The sequence below is a fragment of the Eumetopias jubatus genome, unplaced genomic scaffold (assembly GCF_037043125.1).
Source record: "Eumetopias jubatus isolate StellerSeaLion01/CBP00866 unplaced genomic scaffold, mEumJub1_p1.0 scaffold_7, whole genome shotgun sequence".
Classification (NCBI taxonomy): Eukaryota; Metazoa; Chordata; class Mammalia; order Carnivora; family Otariidae; genus Eumetopias; species Eumetopias jubatus.
The window spans coordinates 121,292,283-121,313,158 of NW_028274813.1; the positions used below are offsets into that span (position 1 = coordinate 121,292,283).

Below are 20,876 nucleotides of genomic sequence, written 5' to 3' on the forward strand. Positions count from 1 at the left end.
CTAATAAATTGAACATCTTGATGGAATGGATCATTTTATAGGCCAATATAAATTATCAAAATTGACTGAAGAAGAAAGCCTGAATAGACCAATTTACCAGTGGAAGGAATTAAAAGTTATCAAAGAACTGTCCCTTCACAAGGTGGTTTTTACAGGTGAGTTTTATCAAACCTTCAAGGAACAGGTCATTTCCTTGAGCATTAAAAGAAGAAAATACTTCTTGGTTAATTATTGAAAGAAGTGTAACCCTTATACAGTAGTCTGATGAGACAAAAACATTTCTAGATCAGTCTCATTGATACAGAAGAACTTCTACATAAGATATCAGTGGCTTAAATCTAGCAATACCTCAGAAAGATAGTACTGTATGAGCAAACAGCGTTTATTTGAAGACTGAAAAAATGGCTCAGTATTAGGAAATATATTAAATATCCATTCACCACAGTAGCATATCAAAGAAGAAAAAGAATTTGATTGTTTCAGTAGGTGTCAAAAAGACTTGATAAAATTTCACCTTCTGGGCGCCTGGGTGGCTCAGTTGGTTAAGCGACGGCCTTCGGCTCAGGTCATGATCCTGGAGTCCCGGGATCGAGTCCTGCATCAGGCTCCCTGCTTGGCAGGGAGTCTGCTTCTCCCTCTGACCCTCCCCCCCCCATGTGCTTTCTGTCTCTCTCATTCTCTCTGTCTCAAATAAATAAATAAAATCTTTAAAAAAATTTTTTTCACCTTCCTTCCAGATGTAACTGTTAATAGACTTGGTCTAGAAAAATTCTTTAACGTGATAGACTATCAAAACCTCAAGATAGCAATGCTGGCTAGCCTTGCTGTGTTTCAGCCGTATTCTTCTAATTCTGGGTGATGTGATTTATTTATGATTGTCATAAAGGATAAGGAAATTAGAGCCTTGAGTACGGGAAAGGAAGAAGTCTTTGTCATTATTTGCAGATGACATTATCTACATTAGTACCAGTTCTCCCTTTTTTGTAATAAAATATTTTATATTCCCTCTTTAATAACCTGAAGAAATTCATAGACTGTATACTTCACACATTGTTTTTAATTACCATAATGACCTAATTGTAATGGAGCAGTAAATATAACTGAGATCAAATAAAATACGTACTTCAGGATGTAGGCACTAGAGCAGGACACACTAGAAGACAGACGGAAGCAGTCTGTCCGTGCGCACTAGCGTGCTGAGACAGCTACGCTTGCAGGGGACGGGTGTACCATACTAATGTGTCAAAAACCAGGAGCAGTGTTGCTGCCAATCATGTCATTTTTTTAAAGGTTTCAGATAAAACAAAGAACAGTCAATCCTATTTATTTAGTTTCCAGATTGCAGCTCTCTGACTCACTAAAATTTATTTGTACTCCCAAAATCAATACTTGCAGTGCTTTCTTAAGTCACAGGAAAGATTTTCGTTGCCAGGAAGTGTGTACCTATTTGAGGTCACACCTGTGGGCATGTGAATCCTAACCCTGCACCTGTTGGTGGGTGGCCTCCGGCAAGTCACTAAACACTTCTGAACCTTTGTTTTCTCTTTTATAAAATAAAGAAAATGGAATCTACTAGGATGAGCTGTTTTTAGGATTATAACCCATGTGAGGTGTGTCTGTGTTTGTGTATGTGTGTGTGTGTACACACACGTTCCCCCCAGGAGCAGTGGTTTATAGTATTTGTGGCAACTTTATAGAATATGATTACTACAAATAACAAGAATTGACTGTGTAATATTTCCGCTATATATTAATCATCTCTTGTAAAGGTCAGTGAATATTAAAATTGTCATAAAAAAATCTTTGAAACACTGTGTGATGCTGGGGACTTGAAGACCCCACTCTGCAAAGAGAACAGAGGGCTGGAGATAATCCCCTAATTCCTTCCTTTGCACAGACATAAGACACATCCTCTCTGCAGAAGTGGTCTTGCTTTATAACAACAACAAGCAAAAATCTTTGGTTTGTAAATAAAGTAGAATTAGGTTGAACTCTTGTAGTTATAAATGAATTTGTCACCTACATGAATTCTGATAGGACACTTGAAAGGTGATTGAGATTCTTTGTTTTGGGAGACTGTCCTAATCATTGCTGGCTCCTTCCAGTAGTGCCCCTAATCCTTTGTGAAAACAGAGCTTGGCCTTCTTGAGGACGGAACTCCTTTTGAGAACAGTGGGTCCATCTGGATAAACCTCAGGATCAGTAAAAATCTGTTAGAACCAGTGGAAGAGAATAGTGGCCACTTGTGAAATGTATATGCAAAAACCAATGATGTTCCTATGTGTCATCAGAATTCAGTTACAGAGATGGATGGTGGCAAGGGTTGAATGTGCTCAGTGCCACTGAAGTGCGCACTTAAAAATGGCTAAGATGGTATATTTTGTTGTATATTTTGGCACAATAAAAAGATGAAATTTAAGAATACTTAGATTTTCAGTTAAAATATTAAGTAAAAAATATCGCACTTATCATAGTGACAACATAAAGGAGCAGGAATAAATCCATTAAGAAGCACACAGTGTAGTACCTTTATGAAGAACTAGAGAGCTTCGACTGGAGTCAGTGTCTTTCCAAACTAACCCCTGTATGTTATGCAATTCCTTTCAGAAGTCACATGTGTTTGGTACGGAGGAGTGGCTTGGCAAAGTATTCTAAATTTAATCTGGAAGACTAGATGTTTCTCTTTTTAAAAGAGCAGCATGGATCGAAAGTGAAAAGTATTGTAAAGTGGAAATAAGTGTTATATGGAACCTAACATAGATGAGCATTTAGAATATAAGGGAGGAAATTTAGAAGGGGAAGAAAGGATTAACCGCTGGGAAAATAAAGTTAGATCCTTTCTGATCCCATCTACAACTATTGGTATAAAGTTAAATTTTAACATTAAAAAAATGAAATCATGAGAGTGCTAGAGGAGGTAAATGTTACGATGGGGTGAGAGAGGCCTCTTTAAGCTTGGCAGAGATCCTAATTTGACTACAGATAATCCAACATTTTTACTGCCAAAGCCACCATAAAGTTAATAAGTAAATGACAAACAGGTACTTTCCATAATGGATATTTACTGATAAAGCTATATAATGTGGCCTTTCAAATCCGCATGAGAAGGACATTCATCAGCAGAGAAAAGTGGGAAAAGAACATGAGTATTTCATTAAAGAGAAAATCCAGTAGATGGTAAGCATATGATCAAATGTTTTGACTCATCACTAATCAAAGAAATATAAATAGAATTTGTCAGTCATCAGTTTCTCAGTGGCACAAAGACATGAAAATACTCAGGATTGTGGAGCATGAGATAGAATTGATTTTTGTTCCCTGCGGGGTGGAAAGTGTACTAGTCTTTCCAGAAAGTAATTTGATAATGTTTATCTAAAGCCTTAAGAACATGCCTTTCATTTTCCTCAGCAATTCTACTTGTAGGAATTTATTCTAAGGACATAATTAAGGCCCTACAAGATTATTCATCAATGGCACTGTCGTATAATAACAAAATCACAAGTAACCTAGATTATCCAACAATGAGAAATTAGTTAAATATAGTGGACCAGTAGTAATCATTTACCTTTTTAAATGAAAAAGAAGCTGCAAAAAATATATGTGTGTGTGTGTGTGTGTGTGTGTGTATTCTGAGATGATTTTTAAAGTAATGTGTTCATAGAAAACAAGTCTTATTTTCCCATTGTTAAAAAATAGAACTTAAAGTCTGAGAAGAGAATGCACCAGAGGATAAATGGGGGCTATCTCTGGATAGTAGATTTAGAGATACTTTAAAATTGTCCTTGTTTGTTTAGCTGCATTTCCTAATTTTTTTTTACAGAGAATATATTACTTTTTTAAAATAAGTAAAAACCCATATTATGAACAATATATTTAAAACTCTTAAGGCGGTCCTGGCCCTGGACTGTAGTGGGTAAGAGCATGGGCGTTTTGGCCCAAGCAGACCTGCAGTCGTGTCCCAGCAATGCCACGCTTTGTGACCCCGGCAAGCTAATTTCTCTAAACCTCAGTTTCTTCAGCTGTCAACACTGAGGATAATAAAAGCAGTACTGCCTTGTTGAGTTTATAGAGCTGTTATGATGATTAAAGGAAATAACTGATGTAAAATCTTGAAGGCCAGCACCTGGCCCAGGCAGGACTCGGTGTCCTGGTGCTCACTGTCCTGGAGTAGTGAGTATTGATGCTGCCACTGAAGAGGCCGAGGGTCCCTGCTTTATGTCACAGATGCTCGCTGGTCATACGGTCTCTCAGTGCTTCTTGTGCTTACTGTCAGTTTTTGTACATTCATAAAATGGAGTAAGGTGGTTCTAATTCTTAACTGTTATGACCAAACTGGACTTGCTAATTGTTGTAGTATGAGATCTCATTCTGATCCACCTGTGTAAATCAGGTCCTGACCCCGCGCTGCACACCGAGTTCTGTTGTGGCAGCCGCTTCCTTCACAGCTCTGATCACAGCCTGGAATTACTGATTCCTTTGCTTACTTGCCTGTTACTAGCGACCTCCATTTGGCTACAGGTGCAGTGTGGGTAGACTAGCTTGTTGACCATTATTTCCCTGGTGCCAGGCCCAGGATCTAAATCTGACAGGCCCTGAGTAAATATTCATCAAGCTGAGAAGTTGTTCTCGTTTGGGCCGCTGGGTTTCGGGCCTAATGGCTGACACATTTGTGATCATGAAGGAGATGGGCAAACATATTTGGACTAATACATCATTAAAATTATCATTACAACAAAAGTGGGTGTTTAGGTTAAATAATTTCCTTTGACTCTCAAAAATGTACAGGAAACAAATTCTACTTAAGTTAGCATTAAGTTAAAATTTACTCTAGAAAAGAGTTTTTTGGTAAACAGATAACACCTCCAAGGATATCAAATTTATGACAGTTTTCCTTTTTATGAGCAAAATTAGTTATTCCAGGTAACACTTAAAAGTTTTATAAGCCGTCAGAATATGAATACTTATTGAATTATGTGTATTATTTTATATTTGATTTCATTCTCAGGTTCACAGTTAATAGAAGAATCTCTATAGTCGGATTTGGTTTATATGGATCTATTCATGGTCCCACGGATTATCAAGTGAATATACAGGTATGCTTTCTTCCTCACTATATATAATCTTGAAATATAACAAACGTAATTTTACAATAAGATCTCATTTTGACAAAATCCAGATTTCAATGTAATTATCAAAGGTATCAGAAAGCCTAGAGAGTTCTGTTTTACAACTGATCAAGAGTGGTTTCAGAGGGCGCCTGGGTGGCTCGGTTAGGCGACTGCCTTCAGCTCAGGTCATGATCCTGGAGTCCCGGGATCGAGTCCTGCATTGGGCTCCCTGCTCGGCGGAGAGTCTGCTTCTCCCTTTGACCCTCCCCCCTCTCATGCTCTCTCTGTCTCATTCTCACTCTCAAATAAATAAATAAATAAAATCTTTAAAAAAAAAAGGCGTGGTTTCAGAGAATTGGGGTCCTGGGGTCCTTCACAGAACCATTAGCATAGAAGGGGAGCTCTCCTTTCTCCAGGGAACACTTCTGTCGGTCATTCCTGCTGTGCATTGGCTGTCTTAAAACATCCGCCAGCTTTTTCCATGGCACTTCGAACACCAGGGCTTGAAACTGTTTAATTTCTCAAAACTATGAACACCTTCTGATTCCTGATTGTCTGACTAGACCCTGCCTCATGCTTTAGATCTGCTCCACCTCAGTTCTTAATCCAGAAGAAAGTTAAATACCTCTCACATTCCCTTCCAGTAAACCAGTGTTTTCCCACTATTGTGATTACACACCCCAGTTAGTAAAATTGTTTTCGAAACACATCTACGCTGGACTTGTATTTACAAACTATGCACGTGTAATACTGTACTTTGATATTATGCATAAGTTAAAACAAAGTATAGAAATGAGAAAAGGAAATAAACAGTGAAAACTTTTATCTGTAGAAAATAACTTTCTCGGGGTGCCTGGGTGGCTCAGTCAGTCATTTAAGCGTCTGCCTTCGGCTCAGGTCACGATCCCAGGGTCCTGGGATCGAGCCCCGCATTGGGCTCCCTGCTCAGTGGGAGGCCTGCTTCTCCCTCTCCCACTCCCCCTGCTTGTGTTCCCTCTCTTACTGTGTCTCTCTCTGTCAAATAAATAAATAAAACCTTTAAAAAAAATTCTCTAAAATGTTATTAATATATTAGTTTTAATAGTAAAAACCTTGGTGAACTTTATGTTCAAAATGCATCATTAGTTTTCAAAATATGGAACAATTCAAAGGTCTGATTTGATGACAGTTGAAAGAGATTCCTCACTACCTCACAAAGATCCCTTGCTTCAAAAGGAAGAATCATATTATTGTCTCTGCTCATGACATCATGCTCATTGTCTAATCCTGTCTGCTAAAGTTATATTGAAATTCAGCTGGGGCGCCTGGGTGGTGCAGTCAGGCCCCCGACTCTTGGTTTTGGCTTGGGTCGTGAGATGGAGCCCCGTGTTGGGCTCTGCGCTCAGTGTGGAGTCTGCTTGGGATTCTCCCTCTCTCTCTGTCCTTCCCGCTCATTCTCTCTCTCTCTCTCGAATAAACAAATAAATATTAAAAAAAATTTTAGCTGATGGTCCCCTGGCTGGCTCAGTCAGAAGAGTATGCACCTCTTGATCTTGGAGCTATGCATTCGAGCCCCTCGGGTGTAGAGAATAAATAAATAAATACTTTAAAAAAACGAAATCAGCTGATAAATTTTACATCAGTTGTGTCAATTTGTCACTCTTACAAACCAATTAGAAAGTGACCTTTTTTTTTTTAAGATTTATTTATTTGAGAGAGAGAGCATGAGCAGGGGCAGGAGCAGAGGGAGAAGCAGACTCTGTTGAACAGGGAGCCTGACATGGGGCTCAATCCCAGGACCCTGGGACTGTGACCTGAGCTGAAGGCAGACACTTAACCGACTGAGCCACCCAGGCACCCCAGAAAGTGATATTTTTAATATTTTTAACAAATAGGTTCCAAATGCATTGAAATTGTTTATTTGAAAGATTTTAAAGGTTAGAAAATGTTATTTTTTGTGTGTTAAACGCAGTAAAACCACAGCAAACCTCTGAGGGGTATAAAAGCTTTTCATGATAACTCCTCATTTCACTTTGTAAGGAGTATTAAGATCCTGTCCCAGTAGGATCCATGAACCCAGTTAAGCAGGCTGAATAATCTTCAGACCTGAGAGAGGGCATCAGGGGTATAGGTATTATATTGAAATGGAAAAATATAAAAACTCTAAGTAAAATGAGTAGAAATAGGACTTGTCTTTACTTTCTTCCCCCAGTGGCTAGCGTCACACACCCTCCAGATCCACCACCAGATAGACCGTCCTGGGTCTGGGTCTCAGCTCCACCGCCTCGAGGTGTGATGGTGGGCAAGTTATATAGTGTCCCCCAGCCTCAGTTTCCTTGTCTGCGGTGGCAGCCGTGTTGCCCACCGTACAGCTTTGTGAGAGGGGATGCGTGTGAAGTGTTTGCCACGTGGTCTTTCGCTGGTATTGCTGGAATTTCTAATGGTATTCTCACAGCAGCCTTAGAAAGAAGGCAAAGAAAGATTCCCGCAAGTGAAACAATAAAACTGGGGCTCAGAGAAGTGCGCGGTTGTTGTGGATTATACTGCTGCCCACCACCAGATCCTGGGGCCTACTGCTTGACCCCGGGACACCAGCATGCCACAGTTTTAAGTGTTTTTGTTTTGTTTTGTTTTTTTGTAAAGACCTTATTTATTTATTTGACAGCACAAGCAGAGAGAGGCAGAGGGAGAAGCAGGCTTCCCGCTGAGCAGGGAGCCTGATGCGGGGCACGATCCCAGGAGATCATGACCTGAGCCGAAGGCAGATGCTTAACAGACTGAGCCACCCAGGCACCCCAGTTTTAAGTTTTTTATGGAACTGTGATAAACATTTAGAAAGGTACACATATTTCTAAGTGGTACATGTGGCTCGCTTTTCACACACTGAACACACTTGTGCAGCCAGCAGCCAGATCAAGGAACAGGACATCAGGTGCCCCGGGAGTCCTCTTGTGATCTTTCCGGTCACTAGCCCTGCAGAGGTGACCACTCTCCTGTGTTTATCGGATGTAAATGAAAAGGCAGGTCTCTGAGCCTCAGCCTCTGCATGTGCTGTTCCCTCGCGTGGACCTTTGTAACCTGGTAAGCTCTGGAGCTTTTAAAGTTCTCTGTGCAGCCTCACCCCTTTCTGACAAAATAAAATTCTCCTCCATTGAGCAGCCTCACCTTACGTGTAGCTCTTACTGCAAGCACTGTACTGAATTGTCACTGCACACACGCCTAGGGACGAGAAGCTCCTTGAGAGTGTGTCCTCCTCTGCCTGGCACAGATTATGGGACTAAATTGAAGACACAGGATTTTCACATTTTCCATATCTGTGTATCTGAATATTGCATATCAGGTCATTTTAATTTCAGTAAATAACATTTAGACGTAGGAAATGCTGTGAGAATTTTCTAGTGGCAAGACACAGGCTAGCAAGGAGTAAAGGCCCATTTTCCTCAGTATCTAAAATCCGGGGGCTCTAAAAACCAGTAACCCGAGCCGTGTGTCTTCTGTGGAAGCCCCTCTGTCCTGCCGCCGAGCCCCAGTTAGCTGGCATCCTCCCTGCCATTGACAGCCTATTAGAGACATCTCGGGGGGTTAGAGGTAAGTCCAGAAGAATTACACAACAGAGATGCAGTCGCTATTCCTCAGGGCTCCATATTCCTTTCTGTGAAACCTGGCTTCAGTTGATGTAACTGAAGTTTAACTTCTCTTTGAAAAATTACAGATCATTGAATATGAAAAAAAACAAACCCTGGGACAAAATGATACTGGATTCAGTTGTGATGGGACTGCTAACACATTCAGGGTCATGTTCAAAGAACCTATAGAGATCCTGCCCAACGTGTGCTACACAGCATGCGCGACACTCAAAGTAAGTCTTCCAGACTGTTCCAGAGGGTGAACTGGTGGGTTTCCTCTTGCATGTTACAGAGTGGTTTTCCATAGAAGCTGAGAGTCCCTGCCAATAAAGCCTTTAGGAAGAGGGGGAAAGAAGGAAGCTGAGAGTTAAAGTACTCCCCACTGCTTTGACAAAGAAGTGCTTCTCAGCACAGCTCTATTCTGAAATGTTCTTCACAAGAAGTAGCCCTTTGCTTGAGTAGGAGTTTGAATGTTTGACAGAAGGTAAAATAGTTATTTTATTAAAACCATTTAACTGTTGTCTAAAAGCTGACTTCTACATTCAGTATTTTTAATCATTAACTGGCTTTGTAGCAAAAAACTTCATTTTTCATGAAATGGTTTAACATAAAGTTTCATATAAGAACTATAATGAAATATAATAGATCGTTAATCTAATTAAAACACCACATTAAATTGAGTGCTTATTAAATGAAAATTACTCATGAACCTTTTGTTCTCATTTAGGGTCCAGATTCCCACTATGGCACAAAAGGATTGAAGAAAGTCGTGCATGAGACACCTACTGCTAGCAAGACTGTTTTTTTCTTTTTCAGTTCCCCTGGCAATAATAATGGCACTTCAATAGAAGATGGACAAATACCAGAAATAATATTTTATACATAATTCAGCATTCTGATACATCTTGGCTAAATAGTACCATACCATCTAGTCTCAAAGGCATAAAAAACTGGCCACAAAAAATAGTTTGTTATGAATATTTAAAGTTTTAAGATAAGAAACATTTTAGTTTCTTAGGGAGATAAAGAATGTTGATTTAAATCCCTGCATGGTTTAAAAGCAGATTTTCCATTTTCTTATAACCTTAGGGGAAAAGAGAACTGGGCGTTAACTATTTAAAAAGAAAAAAAAAAAAAACGCAGGTCTTTAAGCTTTATCTTGTATAATTTCATAGATCAGCTGACTCATGGTCTTTCCACAGTTTCATAGAAAGATTTTTGTTTCAGACAGCTGGTTTTGTTGTTGATGTTGTTTTAACTGTTGTGAAGGCTAGATGAGTTGGACTTACAGGGTTATCTATTCTGAAGGTTACATGAGATGAGATGGGTCAGTATTCCTAAAGAATTCCCATTAATTCACATAACTAATTTCAAAGAAAACTGACCTTGTATTTGGAGTTTTGAAGTATCTGGTTGTTAGCATTCAGAATATTGCTAGAAGTAGGCCTAATAAATGCCCAAGAACATTCTCAATGTATTTACAAAAAAGGATATTTTGTAACAGTATATAGTCATGTTACATAGTACAGTTTTAAACTATAAATGGAGTTTGTACAGATTCACAATAATGTGACATAAACGGAGGGTCTAAAGGTAGAGTCTAAGACCGGATTCTTTATCACTAATCTGCACCACTGTACTCGTGTGTCTGTATGGGGAACACTCCTGAGAATGCCCGAGATTGAGATGGCGCAGCTGGTGGCGACCGGCCAACCAGCATCAGTTCAACATTGGGGCGATAATCTTACATAACAAGAAACTGAATAAAATACTGACTTTTCTAACAACTACTTTGAAATTTTAAAGATAACCAACAGAATCACTCCTGCTGAAAAGTATACTTTCTGTCACCTACACAGTTCTACCCAAGAAGTAAGATATGTTTCATATTTATGACCTCACTCATGTCACAGGTACAGCTGTATTAGGAGGGGATAGGAAGTATACCTGGTAGAACAACATTTGTATACTTTTTTATAAAGCAAAATTTTTATATAAATAACAATTCTCTTTTTCCCTCAAAAGTGATTATCTTGTTAAAAAAAAAGCTTATGTGTAATTAAGTTTAAGATATATCAAATAGTTTTGGAAGATGGTTAAAAATCACAATTCTTTTAAGTAACAACTTAAGAATTGAGGTTTTCTAAATAGTAATTAGGACAAAAATTTTTCATCTAAAATAGCACTTCATTTTATATTTTTAAGAAGGTAGTGAGGTGTGTTGGTGGCAGAGGTCTCAAAATTGCTGAAGAAGGGACATTTTTCTATCTCTGGTGTCTTACGGATGTAAACCTCAGTTAACTGGAATATCTATGAAATGTGTGTGGTTCTGGTTGACTAAAGATTAACCAGCAAATACCCTGTAGTAACCATTATGGAAAGTACTTCTACCTTGTAAAGTATGGTATGCCCTGGGTTAGTAAGTTAATGTTTTTTTGACATTTGAGGCATTTCAAATGCTTTTCAAGTATGTTGCACTGAACAATGATTGTAACTGAAGGTAGCTATAGAAGGGATAAGAAACGGAACTGTTCGCTGATATGGGATGTCCCCTGGAATTTTTAAAAAAATAAATATTATCCTTTTATTTTTTTGTCATTTGTCTTTTTTTTCCCCTGGAAGTTGAGTACAAGACACCATTTTGGGACAAGGATTCTAGTTAATTGAGGTTTAACCTTATTTTTAATTTATGGAAGTAATGCAACACGAAGTAAGAGGGCTTCGCTGCTGCCTTAGCAGTAATCACTCCTGCCATCTATCTGCTGCTTGATCCTTTTTTGTGGCCTCCGGTTTTTCTCCCTTGTTCTCATCTCAGGAGGTGGGAGAATGAAGACTCTTCTCGTTATTTACTCTGTTAGGGTTGTTTGGTGTTAATAATAGCTACCAGAGCGATCGCTTTGTGCCGGGCTCTGCACTAAGTAGCTGACACGTTCTCATCCGTGCCTCACATCAGCGTGAGTTAAGTACTGTTCTAAAACCCACTTAACACGCAGAGATTTCATGTTTCTGAAGGTCCGTCAGGGGGAGGCAGAATGTAATCCCAGGCCTCCCTCCCACGCTGCAGCTCCTGAATATCCCCGAGATGATGCACTCTCCGCTCAGTGCCCCACTGCCATCATCCTGGCTCAGGCCACCATCTTCCGTCTGAGCGGCAGGTCTCCCGGCCTCTGCTCTGCTGGCCACGCTGCAGCCAGTGATCTTTTCCAAACAACACATGGGGCTGCGCCAGTCCCTTGCTTCTGCCCACCTCCAGTTTCATCTCTTGCCACATCGCACGTCCGAATATTATCTCCTCTCCTTTTACACTGTGGAATCCTCAGCGCCTGGCACAACACGTGGAAGGTGCCCGAGGGCTGAGGCTGCACGAGGCTCCACAACCACCTGTGGGCCATGGGGAGCAGCGTCCGCACCCGCTGGTGGGCAGCAGGAGTCGGCCGCCACCTGGCCCTGTGCCCGCCTTGCCGCTCGCTGCAGTCCTTTGTTTCCAGGAGGAAAGAAGACCAGCGGTAACACAGCCTTCCTCCCTGGGGTGTGGGTGTGTGTGACGGTCGAGGGCCGTCACCACGGGATTCAATCCCAGCTCTCTACCCCAGTCTTCCCGGGCTACTTTCCAGGACGGGGTGGGTCATGCTCCCGCCGGCCGGGAGGGGTCGCCCTGGGGCCGGAGCGGAGACGCGGGCCTGCAGGGCCGCTCCCGCCCGCTTGCGCAGGCGCGGAGCGCTCTTCCGGCGCCGGCTCGCCTCCGCCCGGCTTCCCGGCGGGGATGCTGCGGCCGTGCGGCGGGCTGAAGCAGCTCCTGTCGGGACGCGGGGCCGGAGCCTCTGCCCGGGCCTTAGGCGCTGAAATGCCCAAGAAAGCTGGTGCGACGAACAAGGCCAGTGGCAAGCCCCGTGGCAGGGGGAGGGTGGGCGGCGCGCGGGAGAGAGGCGGGGAAGCGCAGCCGGCGGCTGGTGGCCCCCAAGCCCCGGGGCTCCCGCGGCCTTCTGCCGCTCCTCCCCTGTCCGGACGGCGGGGTCCCCGTGGGGCCAGCGCCCTCCCCGCCCCCGGCGTCGGAGGCTCGGGGCGGCGCCCTCCCCGCCCCCGGGCCGCCGGTGCGCGCAGCGCGTCCTCGCCGCTCTGTGCGCATCCTCTGTGCTCGTGCCGCCGCGCTGCCCGCTGCCCTGCGCGCGGAGTTCGGCAGCAGCTTCCGTCACAGGAGCGGGCCTCCGCTGCCGCCGCCGTCCCTTCCTCTCCCCCAAGTACACACCCTTCCAGCCTAGTTGCGCACAGACGTTTGTCAGCTCGCGCCGCCGGAGGTGCAAGGATGAGTAAGAAGCGGCCCCTGCGGCTGGGCTAGGGCCCAGCGCTGAGGTGTGGGAGCCAGAGTCCCGTCTTCCCGGCGCAGGAGAAGAACACTCGGGTGGGCTGATGGGAGGGCTTCGTGCAAGGATTGATTCGGAATACTTGGAAAACCTTTCCGGGTGGCCAGAAATGCCTGAGCGCGACGAGCTCGTCTTAGTTAAAGGTGAAAGGGAGTAGTGGAAGGCTCAGAGGTGTGGGGGCGTATGTGATAGCCTGTAAAGTTGTCGTGTGGTTGTTGTCGTTTTAGGGTAAGAACCAGAGCAAGGAACCAGAGGGACCACTTCCTCCCTTAGGCCCCGTGGCCGTTGATCCTAAGGGTTGTGTCACCATAGCCATCCGTGCCAAACCCGGGTCCAAGCGAAACGCTGTAACAGGTATATGTGGACACTGAGGTGGGAGTCATGAGGCGGGGGGCGGGAGGCGGTCCCCCTCCATCCTCCCTTCGCCTTGGTTAGCTGAAAGTTGATCCTGTACAGTCGGTGTAGTTCTCGAATCTGCGATTAGAGGCTTCCCCGTTTACTAGATTCTAATAATGTAAAGGTGTAAATCCAGTGTCGAAGTGACTATACGGTATTTACAGCATGCCAAGTTCGATGACAAAGCCACTGTATATTTTCCCTCTTAAAAATACGGTATTTTATTTTTTTTAATTTTTTTTTTTTTATATTTTATTTGAGAGAGAGAAACAGCACGAGAGGGGAGAGGGTCAGAGGGAGAAGCAGGCTCCCCGCCGAGCAGGGAGCCCGATGTGGGACTCGGTCCCAGGACTCCGGGATCATGACCTGAGCCGAAGGCAGTCGCTTAACCAACTGAGCCACCCAGGCGCCCCCAAAATACGGTATTTTAGAAAGGACACATGTAGGTAGCCTAGAATTATTAGTTTGTCCTTATTTCAGAAGTGGAGACATTGGTCAGAGAAAGAAAGGAGACATTTTGGTTGAGTCTAATGACCAAGGAGGAAGAGAAGACCTGGTGTCTGAGAGCTCTGGTCTTCAGCTCCTGTGCAACCTTGTTTTAAGTTAAAACAATACAAAACTTTTCTGGGCCCAGTTCTTTTTCTCTGTGGGATGGGGTATTGGACTAAGAGGCTTTCAGGCGATTCCCTGGAGCCCAAAAGGTGCCTCATGGATCTCTTAGGTGGACACGGGGCGTGAGGGGGCAGCAGGCAGGGCTCCTGAGGAGCTGTGTTTTCATTTATTGTGAATGTTGGGAGTCCAGGGGAACTTGTATGGGGGCAGGTGGGCGGGGTATTCTTGGTGGGGAAAAAAGTTTGAGAACCATTCATCTGAATTACTGTGAAGGTCTTTTTCACCTCCAAAGCTCTTTATTCCTTTTCTTTTTACACTTTGAAAACAAGACCTCAGAACTGGAGTGCTGGACGTGGTTTGTGCTAGTGGCCTAGTTAGCTTGGCTGTGTGTGGGCCGCACCCACCGTGGCCAGCCTTTTCTGAGTAGTCGCCGTGGACAGTCCACTCTCGGCACACCACGTGTCTTCAGATCTGAGATGGCCATCCACTAGAAGGTACACAAGTAATTCTGTGTACCAGCAAGACAGAATCCATGTGAATACTTTCTTTGCCATCTATTGTGAGACGCATCTAGATTTGAAAGGTACTAAAATGCAGACAAGGGCACACCTTAGAATCCCAATCAGTGACAGGACAGGAGGTGGGTTGTTGCGCCACTTTGTGCTTGTGGATTCTGTGGCCACGTCGTTCGCACGGGCAAGGTGTAAGTGTGTGAAAAATGCCTGCATAACCCCAGGTGGGGACCAACTTAAGCTCACTTGCAAACTCCTTTGAGTAAATATTTCTCACTCCGAATAACTGTGGAGGACTAGGGGCCGGTGCACTTTATAAAGGCTGTATTGACCCGGGAGGCAGGAGCACTCTTCAAAAGCAACGTTCTTTGTCCCAGGATGTCAAAGCATGCATTCAAATTAACTTTGACTTACAACATAGCTTTATAGCCATGTGCCTTTGGGCACATCTGGATTTGTTTCCTCATTTGTAAACTGGAGATCATAGTGGCATTAATATCTTCTTCATAAAGCTGTAGTGAGGATTGAACAAGTTAATATTTGTGAAGTCCCTGAAACATGTTTGTGTGCCATCGAATTAGTGTATACAAGTGCTGTGTAAATGTTTAAATGCTGCATTTTAAAAACCAAAAGAGGCATTTCACATGAGCTGAATCTCATTTTCCCAATGACGGAACCGTGAGCTGGCTCGTTCACACCCAGCTCCTGATCCTGCCTTGGGGCTCTTCGTACCACTCGGGCAGTTTCCAGTTGCTTGAGGCCCAGGACACTGCCCAGGACTCTGGGCCCATCTTGGTCCACAGGACAGGGGAAATGTCAGTTTTCTCTGGATTTCTTTCCTGAAACGGCAGAGGCGTATTTATCATGTTTATGTTCCCTCAAGTGTGAGTAGTTTACTCGCTCATTTCTTCATGCAGTAGTTATTGATGGAAAACCCACTCTGCCAGGGAAATGCAAACCCTTTTACAGAATATCCTCGCTCCTTAAGGATACAGTCCGTGCTGATTTCATTGCAGACGTGACAGTGGAAGCTGTGAGCGTGGCCATAGCAGCCGCCCCATCGGAGGGAGAGGCTAATGCCGAGCTCTGTCGGTACCTCTCCAAAGTCTTGGAGCTCAGGAAGAGTGACGTGGTTTTGGATAAGGTAGGTCTCTCTCCCTGGAAACAGCTTTGATGATTACACATCAGTCATTATTTTATAAATATGGGTTCTTTCTTTTCCAAGTAATTGAAAAGCTAGGTTTTTTTAAACTCTCATCCATTTAATCACTAAAATGTGTGAATTCTATGTAGTCTCCTTCATTCCTGCCTTGATCCTTACTCTGACCGCGCTCTGTACGTGTATTCCTTAGTTGCCACCATTTCGAGCATTTTCTCCTTTCTACATGTATTCCTGTACCTGCTGTCAGACTGATTTTATCTTTTCCTTTAAATCATCACCATACTAACAAATCTGAAAGGGGTCCCTTAGTGAGTCCATCAACGTGTTTCTGGTCCCCCACGTTATCCTGACTCCCGGGAGAAGCTTCATCAAGAAGAGAGAGTGCCAGATGAAGTCATTAATATCATGGGTTTGCTCTGGGGCTGGGTATCAGAATCACGTGTGAGTGATATCTAGAATACACATTTCTGGGCATCACTCAAGACTTTTTTTTTTAAGATTTTATTTATTTATTTGACAGAGAAAGACAGTGAGAGAGGGAACACAAGCAGGGGAAGTGGGAGAGGGAGAAGCAGGCCTCCCACCGAGCAGGGAGCCTGATGCGGGGCTCGATCCCAGGACCCTGGGATCATGACCTGAGCCGAAGGCAGACGCTTAACAACTGAGCCACCCAGGCGCCCCTCAAGACTTACTGAAATAGAATTTGCAGGAGTGAGACCCAACCATGCTTCTAGTGATATACTCTCTAGATCCAGGTTCTAGCTGGCATTCAGAGTCTTTGGTTAATAGGCTGCATCTAAAAATCTCTCCCATCAGACCACTTCCCTTGATATATCTTCCACCTGTGGCAGGTCATTTCGGATTTGTCGGTGCGCACGCTCTGACATGGGCCTGAAAGGCACTTCCCACTCTTCTCCCCCGATAGATAATCCCGGCTGATTTTACCTTTAAAGGATGTTTCAAAATGAAACCCTTGGCTCGGTTGTGAAATTAGAGGATTTGCTTTTTTTTTTTTTTGAATTTTCAGAAATGTGTAACAGAACAGTTCTATATTTGGAATTATTTTTGTACAAGGTTTATATAAAATTGCAGTATTTGGTAATTTAAAAAATAATTTTCACTTTTAATTTAAACAAAGAAGTTACTTAAAAACACAATATTCTACATCTGGACTCCATTCATTTTGAAATTTTAATGCCAGTTTTTATTATTACAGAAATTGATGTATGAAGGTAAAAACCCTGGAGAGTTGTAAACATTTGTAGTACGGTGGAATCTAGGATACAGTTGCCGGTTAGACCAGAAATCCAGAGATGAGCGAGAGAACGCGAGAGAACGCGCTAGCTCGGCTGTCAGGAAAGCTGCAGCCCACCAGCGGCAGCACCGAGGACTCAGCTTTGATGGCTGCAGCTGAGCCCTGCTCTCTCTAATAGCACTAGAATGCTCAGTGAGCCATCCTCACACCATTTTTTCCTTTTGGTCCAGGGTGGTAAATCTCGTGAAAAAGTGGTGAAGCTATTAGTGTCCACAACTGCAGAAGAGATCTTGGAGAAATTAAAGCAGCAAGTCGAAAAAAAATAGAAGCAAGTTATGAGAAGTACATCCTTGAGAAGCTTTTTAATTGCTATTCATGAAGAGGCTGTTAAATAGGAAAATGTATTTCAGTGCACTGAAGAACATGAAAAAAAATTTAAGAACAGGACTCAAAAAAGAAGTAGGAATTTTAAAAGTACTGTACGTTCAGTGTAGGTTCTGACATCCAAACAGTTTGGAACACGTTAGTCCGATTTCATCGCATTACAAAATAACAGAGCTGGAAGAGATTTTCCGGATGACCTCAGTCAGCCCCTTTCATCCTGTGATGGGGCTTCTGCTATCCAGAAGTTGAGAGACTTGTTCAGGATCACACCATGCCGGATGGCAGCTAGAACCCAGGGCTCCTGGTTGGATGCAGTTTATCCTGATTGTAAATGAAGATGTTTCCACAGCACTCTAGGGTTCTGAGGATTGCCTTCTCTAGAGTTTACAAGTGACAGAAGAAAACCTGTCACACTGCTTTGTGGTCTTTATATTTTAAAAGGCTTATCTACAAAAATGCTTTTTGTGTCTTTTGAAAACTATGGAGCATTTTGTGAAAAAGTAAATAAGAGTAATCGGGACTTGTAATTTACTGTTAATTATTTTGGGGAAGTCACTGAATTTTTGTCTTCGTTGGATGGTGCAGTCTTCAAATCTGGTAGTTCCTATGAATCTCCAAAGATCCTTAAAAGAAGAGGGCCTGGAAGCTACTTTCAGTATTTGTAAAAGCCTATCAGAAATCATATCTACATTAAAGCTTCAAAAGCTAATAATAAATACCTTATTTTTAAATATCCAATGCAAGTTATAGTGATTTGGTCAGGTAAATAAGTTCATTACCTTTGCTGATCAGAATCAAAGCAGTTGTGTGTTTTTGTCTAAGTACCTGAGAAAATATATTGGTAGACAAAACGTTTAAAACTACAAAATCCCCAAGAAGGACCAATAATAAAAATTATTGATGATGAAAGAGCTGAGAAATAGTCATCTGGTACAACGCTTATTCTGTGGCTAGGAACCAAGGACAAGAGTCACTTGGATGACCCGGGACCACAGCTAATAAATGCAGAACATGAGTTATGCTCAGCTGCCTTCTCGAAGCCATACTGCCTCCAAAGTGCTTCTGCTGTACCTGGTCTTGGCTTCAGAACTTTTCCTACTCTTTTCCCTGTCTTCCCATACATTTCAGTGTGCGCTCTAAAGGCATTTTACTTAGGGTTTTTTACATGGATCACTGTTAGGATGCTTTCCTTGACAGGTAACAGAAACCAAACTCTATCTGGCTTATACAAGAAAGGCATTTGTTAGCCCATTACCTGGAAAGTCCAGGGCAGCGTTTACTTAGGGCTTAGTCTGATGCAGCAGCTCAGCGATGTCATAAAGGACCCACTTTCTTTCCTTTCCCTGCCTCACGCTAGCTAGCAGTGCCAGCTTCATCCTTAGGCCCACTTCCTTCATGGAGGCAAAAAGGCAACAGCTCTAGGCTTCACGTCCCCATACCACCCTCTCCAGCAGGAAAAGAGGCCACTCAGAAGAGCTCTGGTATTTTCCAAAAGTTCTCAGCTTCTCCCCACTCCTTTGTATCTAGGGAATGGGGGGAGAGAACCAGAGGATGTAGATGGCACCTTTGTAATGTTTAAAGTTACAAACAACTAAAAATTCAGACTTCGGGAGGCAGGTTTTCTCTGGGCTATGGGCTGCCAGGAATCCCGCCCCCACCCCGGCCAGGGATTTGTAGTAAGGGATTTGGTTAAGTAGTTCCTTAACTGTAATGCAAAATACAAATTTAAAAACATACTGTGACTCCCACTATAGATTTTCTAAAATGCATGTGACTAGAGACTAAAAATTTTAAGCTAGATTTTCAATCTACATCCAAGAGGTGGCACCATAATTCAGCAGAAAGCCACACAGAATTTGAAGGGACTGATAATTCCTTGAAGTGAGCAGTACTAGCAGGAAATGTCTTCTGTAGCGCCTACCAGTGTCACACACTGATCTTGTCTGGTCTTGGAGACATTTCATAGGCTTATCCCCTACATTCCTTGAGTTCAGTTCGGGCCAGAGTGTGGTGTTAACTTCCTTGGCTGGGTACTCAGAAGTCCCAGCTCAGTACCTCAGTGGAGTCAGCATGGCCCCAAGTGTCTCCCTTCATTTTGCAGCTTTCAGAAATCCCAATTTAGTTGGGTGTTTTTGAAAATGGAGTTGGGCTGGGAAATTGGCAAGGAATTCATTTCTAAACACGATGCCAGTTTATTAATTTGAGTGAAGAACACACCTGCCAAATAGTAGGCTAGTGGGATCCTCTAGTGAGGATCTGTTATTTTGGGAAATCTCTTCAAGAAGCCAGTCATTTGAAGACTGCTTGGAGAGCTTGGGATCAGAACCAAGGGAATTAGGGGATGGGCAGGGGAGCTCTGACCGTCAGAGAGAGACCAATTATATCTTAGCGCCTCTCCTGGGACAACACTGCACACTGACACTTCCTGGCACAGGAGCTCCCCTTTTCTAGACTCTGAGAAGACCACCTACTTCTGCCCAGATAGGCTTTCCTCTGACAATCCTTAAAATTCAGTTGATAAGGTTCTCAGCATTTTGTAATCCTTTTCTGGCTGTGTGCCACAGGGTCCATCTAGTCCCCTTGATACTAGAGTCTGGACAGGGGGGAACCCCCAAACTTAAGAGACTCAGTGGTCATTTCTACATGAAACTCCTCTATGAGATAGTTTTACTATCACATTGGCTTTCAAATTGTGTCAGAGCCTTATGTTTCCCTAGAGAGACCTTGGGGGTTGGAGAACTGGAGACTTAAGTAAGGGAGTGAGTCAAGTCAACAGAACTCCAAGCCTTTATTCCTGTTCCAAAACTATGCTGTCAGTATGGTAGCTGCTAGGCGCATGTGGTTACTGAGCACTTGAAAGGTGGCTAATCAGATTTTTAAAAAAAAATAAAAGCATCATGAAAAAAAGGCCATGTTGGAAACAACAGAGAAGAGGCAACAGAGAATAGGGCACAGAATTTGGAAGGCAGGATAGAGAAAGGTGAGCAAAGAAAGGAAAATGACAGATCTAGAATTTCAGCAAAGGGAAGTCAACACAGACATAATGGGAGTCCTGAAAAAGAACCCAAAAAGTGGAACAAAGATTTCAAGATATAATCAAGAAAATATTGAAAAAAAATGATTTTAAGAAATAAAAGGTGCAGCAGGGGAAACACTGATGAAGAATGGTTGACAGGGAGATAAAACCTAGTAAAGTTCTCTGATTTCAAAAACAAAAATGCTGGTGGCCATCTAGCCAAAAAGTTGAAGTCCTAGGAAGGGAGGGGGAGACATATATGTACATTCATATGTTGCTAATGGGAATGTGAATTGCTACAGTGTTTTAGAAAATGTGGCACTTAATAAAAATACAGGTGTTTTAACCCTACTTTGGAGAATACCTCATAGAACACATAAAAATAAAAATGCCAAAGAATATATGGGCAAAAAAGAGGAAACAATCTAAGTGTCTACCTACAGGAGAATAATCATATAATCAACA

At 42.9% G+C, this 20,876-nt stretch overlaps 2 protein-coding genes across 3 annotated transcripts in view; both read left to right on the top strand.

The window, feature by feature from the left end:
• The window catches only part of BTBD1 (BTB domain containing 1), a 46,597-nt gene extending 35,297 nt beyond the window's left edge, over positions 1-11,300 (top strand). Inside the window, exons 6-8 of the mRNA XM_028089405.2 lie at positions 5,006-5,093; positions 8,800-8,946; positions 9,441-11,300. Coding sequence (XP_027945206.1) covers positions 5,006-5,093; positions 8,800-8,946; positions 9,441-9,599 — 394 coding nt within the window. The 3' untranslated portion in view covers positions 9,600-11,300. The remainder of the gene's footprint in view (positions 1-5,005; positions 5,094-8,799; positions 8,947-9,440) is intronic.
• A 1,151-nt stretch (positions 11,301-12,451) lies between these two features.
• Positions 12,452-18,315, top strand: CUNH15orf40 (chromosome unknown C15orf40 homolog). 2 transcript variants are annotated; one of them, XM_028089398.2, is made up of 4 exons: positions 12,452-12,587; positions 13,302-13,428; positions 15,611-15,738; positions 17,242-18,315. In XM_028089398.2, the coding sequence occupies exons 1-4, from the start codon at positions 12,477-12,479 to the stop codon at positions 17,335-17,337; spliced, it is 462 nt and encodes a 153-aa protein (XP_027945199.1). In that variant the 5' UTR covers positions 12,452-12,476; the 3' UTR covers positions 17,338-18,315. The 2 variants fall into 2 exon arrangements, with proteins under 2 accessions (XP_027945199.1, XP_027945200.1); XM_028089399.1 differs by having other exon boundaries at positions 16,973-17,334.
• Positions 18,316-20,876: the final 2,561 nt, after the last annotated feature.

Excerpts from the sequence above, each read along its gene's own strand:
- CUNH15orf40 (XM_028089398.2), top strand. The coding sequence starts at position 12,477 with ATGCTGCGGCCGTGCGGCGGGCTGAAGCAGCTCCTGTCGGGACGCGGG. Across the intron at positions 13,429-15,610 it reads CAAGCGAAACGCTGTAACAG|ACGTGACAGTGGAAGCTGTG; the intron begins GTATATGTGGAC and ends ATTTCATTGCAG. Across the intron at positions 15,739-17,241 it reads GTGACGTGGTTTTGGATAAG|GGTGGTAAATCTCGTGAAAA; the intron begins GTAGGTCTCTCT and ends CTTTTGGTCCAG.